Source organism: Sorex fumeus, unplaced genomic scaffold (assembly GCF_029834395.1).
Source record: "Sorex fumeus unplaced genomic scaffold, SorFum_2.1 ptg000020l, whole genome shotgun sequence".
NCBI classification, from domain to species: Eukaryota; Metazoa; Chordata; class Mammalia; order Eulipotyphla; family Soricidae; genus Sorex; species Sorex fumeus.
The window spans coordinates 14,991,123-14,995,770 of record NW_026606077.1 but is presented as its reverse complement, the minus strand read 5'-3'; the positions used below and the strand labels follow the sequence as shown (position 1 = coordinate 14,995,770).

The 4,648-nt window shown below is 48.9% G+C and overlaps 1 protein-coding gene across 1 annotated transcript; it reads left to right on the top strand.

Annotated features, from left to right (window-relative positions):
- The first annotated feature begins 1,728 nt into the window (after positions 1 to 1,728).
- On the top strand, positions 1,729 to 4,365 carry MRPS24 (mitochondrial ribosomal protein S24). Its single transcript, XM_056113352.1, has 4 exons — positions 1,729 to 1,804; positions 1,884 to 1,946; positions 2,117 to 2,228; positions 4,024 to 4,365. Exons 1-4 carry the CDS (start codon positions 1,766 to 1,768, stop codon positions 4,305 to 4,307), a joined length of 498 nt encoding a protein of 165 aa, XP_055969327.1. The 5' UTR covers positions 1,729 to 1,765; the 3' UTR covers positions 4,308 to 4,365.
- Positions 4,366 to 4,648: the final 283 nt, after the last annotated feature.

Here is a 4,648-nt window from a genome sequence, read left to right as displayed (position 1 = left end):
ACATTTCTATAAGGAACTTGGCAGGTAAAATCATCCATTATAATTGCAAAAAACATTCCCAAGATCATACATTTCTTTGATCAGAACAAGCATAGGAAGCATAATATAATAAAAACAATGTTACTTAGATCAGTAACAGGAAATAAGAACAAGGTAGAAATAATAACAAAGTATACTGAAGAACACTCTGGCCCTTCCTGTGTACTTTTCATGATTTACCAAGGTGTTATTTCCTGCATATGCCACAAAATCACAATGCATCCATTTCTTAATAACTTCTCTTGCAAACTGAGAATGATGAAGTATTAATTTCTCTGTAGGCTTGAGTTAGCAACATGACTACTCCAAGTATTAGAGGTGGTGAGACAGAGAGTTATGCCAAGTACACTTGGCCCTCTGAGTGAGGCAGCTCCCAGATCTAGGTCCACTTAAGGACCCTGCATAAGCAGGCAGCTCCCCACACCCAGTATGGAGTGCTCTGAGTTGCTTTGGGTCGCTGATTACTTGTGGGTCTTTTACAGTCTGTTTCAGTTTGGGTTCAGGGTCCTTGCTAAGGAGCTGTCAAGGGTTTTTAACTCTTCTCTTTATCCTCATTCTGGTTCTTGCCTGTGAATTATCTCCAAATAACTTCAAAACTCTTCACTGAGCTCCTTTTCAGATTAAACACTGTCTTTCCAAACATTTCTCGGGGTCTGCTTTCCTGAATCTTACTGCCTAATGTTTACAGTAACTATGGTGAATTCTGAAATAAACTATCCAGTTTTCACCCCTCACATTAGTGATTTCTTGGTGCCAATTACAGTGGCAATACTATGGTTAGAATGTTATAGACCCTGCCATATCCAGATAGTTGCCCTCTAGCCCTTCAAGATTGTCTTACCTCTGTGCTTGGGTAGTGACAACTGAAACCTCCCTCTGCATAATTCAACCTTGAAGAACTAGGTACTTTTACACAGCCCCGCAAGCTACCGAGAGTATTCGATATGCCAAACACAGTAACAACAAAGTCTCCAATGGAGACGTTACTGGGCCCGCTCGAGCAAATCAACGATCAACAGGAGGGCCTTTACCTTTACCTTTTTATTTGTGAATAAAAGGCAAAGGGGGTTTTGTTAAGAATACAGGAGGGGTGGGGTGGAGAGATAGTATGCCATAATAGCTCTTGCTTTTCAAGAGGCTTCTCCAACACCCAAAGCACTGATGTGTTCCCCCAACAAACCAAAGGATCTTGGAGACATAATTCAGCACCTTCATTTCCAAATCCTGGGAAAGCTCTCCGGGTACCAGGGTCCTGACGGGGTGAGGCAGGTGAGAGAGCTGCATGTTTCCCTCAGGCCCATTCTCTCTGTGAGACCCTTAGGAGAGCTGGCTCTTTGCGCCGAACGTAATGTCTTAATCATCAGATTTTCGGATTTATAACAATACGCAAGGACCTTGGCAGGGTGCAGAGATTCAGGGATAAGCATCACGAGGCTGTAGGAAGACGGGAAAACGCAGCCTCCAAAGCCTCCCCACCAAGTGCACTTTACAGCCCACCCAGAGCTTGCAACTGGGTCGGCTTCCGGTTTTGAGCCAGCCCCGCCCCAGTCCGAGAGGCCCCGCCTCCAGAGCCCGCCCCGCCACGGCCCGTCCCAGAGGTCCGTGCTCCGGGTCGCCCAGAGGCCCCGCCCCGGAGCGCGGCGCACGGCCTGCGGCCCCACGCCCGCGCAAGCGCAGATCTGAGCCCGCCGGCGCTGGCGGCTCGCCCCGCCCCTTCCCGTCGGAGATGGCGGCGTTGGTTCGGGGCTGGGTGCTCGGGTCCCGGGTGAGCGTCACGCAGGGGTGTGGTGGCAGGCCGTGGTCATGTGCCTTCGTGTCCGTCTCACGCCCCGCTGTCCCCACAGGTGCTGTCCCGGAGCCTGCCCGGCGCCAGGCGCGCCCTGCACGTTTCTGCCGTCTGCGCCAAGGTGAGCCCGGGCTGTGCGGGAGGCGGAGGCCACCGGCCTTGGGGCGGGGCCGCGGGAACCGTGGTGGCGGCGGCGTGGGGGACCGGCAGGAGAGGCAGGGGCTGGGTGGGAGGGAGGGGTGAGGCAGGCGGACCGTGCCGAGCAGCAGAAGCGGCCTCTTCTGTTCCTAGAACCGGGCAGCCAGAGTCCGAGTGGGCAAGGGGGACAAGCCCGTGACGTACGAGGAGGCCCACGCCCCGCACCACATCGCCCACCGCAAGGGCTGGCTGTCGACGCACACAGGTGAGGGCACCACCGGGACTGCCGCACGCGTCGGAGGCTTGTACGCAGCACAGTCGCCAGGATGTCAGAAACTCAATTCAGAGTAGTACCGAAAACTGTCCAGTCCCTTACAGAGACGTTAAACTTGGAAGCTGTTGATTCAGCCGTGTTGGAGGCAGAGTGCATTACTAATCAGCCGAACGTTTATGATGCACCTTGTACATTGGTACACTCACGAAATACTGTAACCAAATTCCTACCTCTGTATTTCCGAGAGGAGTAACGGTTCGATATTTGCTAATCCATTATTTTTTGGTGACTTTGTTGCTGCTGGTGGATTTGACCCTCACCTGCAGAGTGGGATTTCCCAAGGGGCTTATGTGAATTGAGGAGGAGAGAGGTGGCAGACTGTTTTCTTCTCTACCACCCTGGCAAATGCTTGGGAGGTTCAAGTCTGATGAAAGTCTGCAGCGAGTCCCTGCATGGTTCAGAGGCTCAGGTCCTGCCAGCTTGGGGCAGTCTTTAACCTGCACCTGAAGTCCGCTTGTTCTGCACAGTTTCTCTGGGATCCATGGACTCAGGCTGTGGAGAGGAATTTCTTTTAGCAATTCCTAAGAGCTTATCCTAAGCCTTACCCAGGCTCTTCAGATCTGTCACCTTTCCCTCCCAGGAAAAAATTTCAGAAAAGAAATACTGAAGTAAAACAAGCTTACTGGGAAATAAAAGGAGAACGGAAAGAGGTAGATTTAGATTCAGGAGTAAACACTGGCTTATCAAGAACAGAGAGAATCATATACACATCCCAGGCAGATGGTCAAGTATGAAGGCATGCATCTCAAGGGAGGAGACAGGGGCAGCGTGTGTGTGCCAAAGTATGAAAGCACATCGCAGGAGAGGAGGTCATGCATATACCCCTGTCCAGTTTATAGACATTTTTCCCAAACTGCATTTCCCCCCCACACACACACACTCCCATGGCTGTGGGGCTCCCCCCTAAGTACGTTGCCAGGCTGGCTGCCAAAGTTTGGAGCAGTTGGTGGTGGTTTTTTTTATATTCTTTGCATGGCCTTTGTTCAGTGATGGAGTCTTTACTCCCAGGCGATCTGGCCACTGCTTCTCTCAGGAATCCATCCCTGCTTGGTCCTGGAATTTTGCATCTCGGTTGTTTTCAGATTTCTGAAATAAGTCTTTGGTGTCAAAGGTCTCCCTGCCTTCTGGCTGGTTTATGTTTCAGAGCCTGTTCTTCCCGCTGTACATTACCAGGGGTCTGCCTGCAACAACTTCAATGAAAATTGCACAGACCAATAGTATTTTCAGTGTGAGCCCTCTGGACTTGGTTGTTTGTCAAGAATTTAAAATAGTCTCAAAAAAAAAAAATGTCTCTTTCCTTGTCCTTCTCAGAATCTAACTCTGACAGGGGTTGTGGGGTGGGGGATAGAAAATCACATGGAGTTTGGGGACTCCAAGATTCACATTGAGATTTTACTGTTTGTGGCTGGCCCTGGCTGGTGAGAAAGCTCTCACACCTGTTATCAGAAATAATTGCAGCTTCATCTAGCTGGCTTAGAGGATGCCCAGAAATTAAGAGTGGGAAAGGGGTGGAAATGGAGAGTTCTGTGCCCTGGATCAGACTTCTTTCTTTCCTTTTTGTAAACATGAATGTACCTATGCCACAAGATTGGTTTGGGAAAGAAAGTGCTATTATTCTACTGGTAAAAGAAAAGATGAGATGGGGGGATGTGAAATTGACTGCTCAGTGCTCATGGATGTTATTGCTGGAGTTTTTGGCAACTCTCTGGTACCCTTTTGTCTTCAGGTAACCTAGATGGGGAGGAACATGCTGCAGAGCGGACTGTGGAAGATGTTTTCCTTCGAAAGTTCATGATGGGCACCTTCCCAGGCTGCCTGGCTGATCAGCTTATTCTAAAGCGTAGAGCCAACCAGCTGGAAATCTGTGCTCTGGTCCTTAGACAATTGCCTGCACACAAGTTCTACTTCCTTGTAGGCTACAGTGAAATGCTGCTGTCCCACTTTTACAAGTGTCCTGTTCGTCTGCACCTCCAGACTGTACCCTCCAAAGTTGTGTATAAATATATCTAGGGCACTTAAATGTGGGTAAGGAGTGAAATAAAAAATTAAGGAAGCTTGTCTGCTCATAGTACGGGCGCTTTTTTTTTCTTAAATTTTTATTAGTGAAACACCATAATGTACAGTTGTAGACTTAAAAATTTTTGTGCTTGGGTTTCAGTTATACAAAATCTGCTATTGAACTCAATAGATAGTATATGGGTCTTGCCTCACCATGTGTCTTGCCTACTCTTTGGCTAGAGTAGGGTTTCTTTGGGATTGGTTCTAAGGCTCCCAGAAAGACTCAGCTGTGTCATGTTTAGGTAATAGGTACAGGTCAATGACTGTCTTATGCCAGTGTATTTGGTACTTTA

Coding starts and splice junctions, on each gene's coding strand:
- MRPS24 (XM_056113352.1), top strand. CDS start 1,766: ATGGCGGCGTTGGTTCGGGGCTGGGTGCTCGGGTCCCGG. Junction 1,805..1,883: donor GCTGGGTGCTCGGGTCCCGG/GTGAGCGTCACG, acceptor CTGTCCCCACAG/GTGCTGTCCCGGAGCCTGCC. Junction 2,229..4,023: donor CTGGCTGTCGACGCACACAG/GTGAGGGCACCA, acceptor TTTTGTCTTCAG/GTAACCTAGATGGGGAGGAA.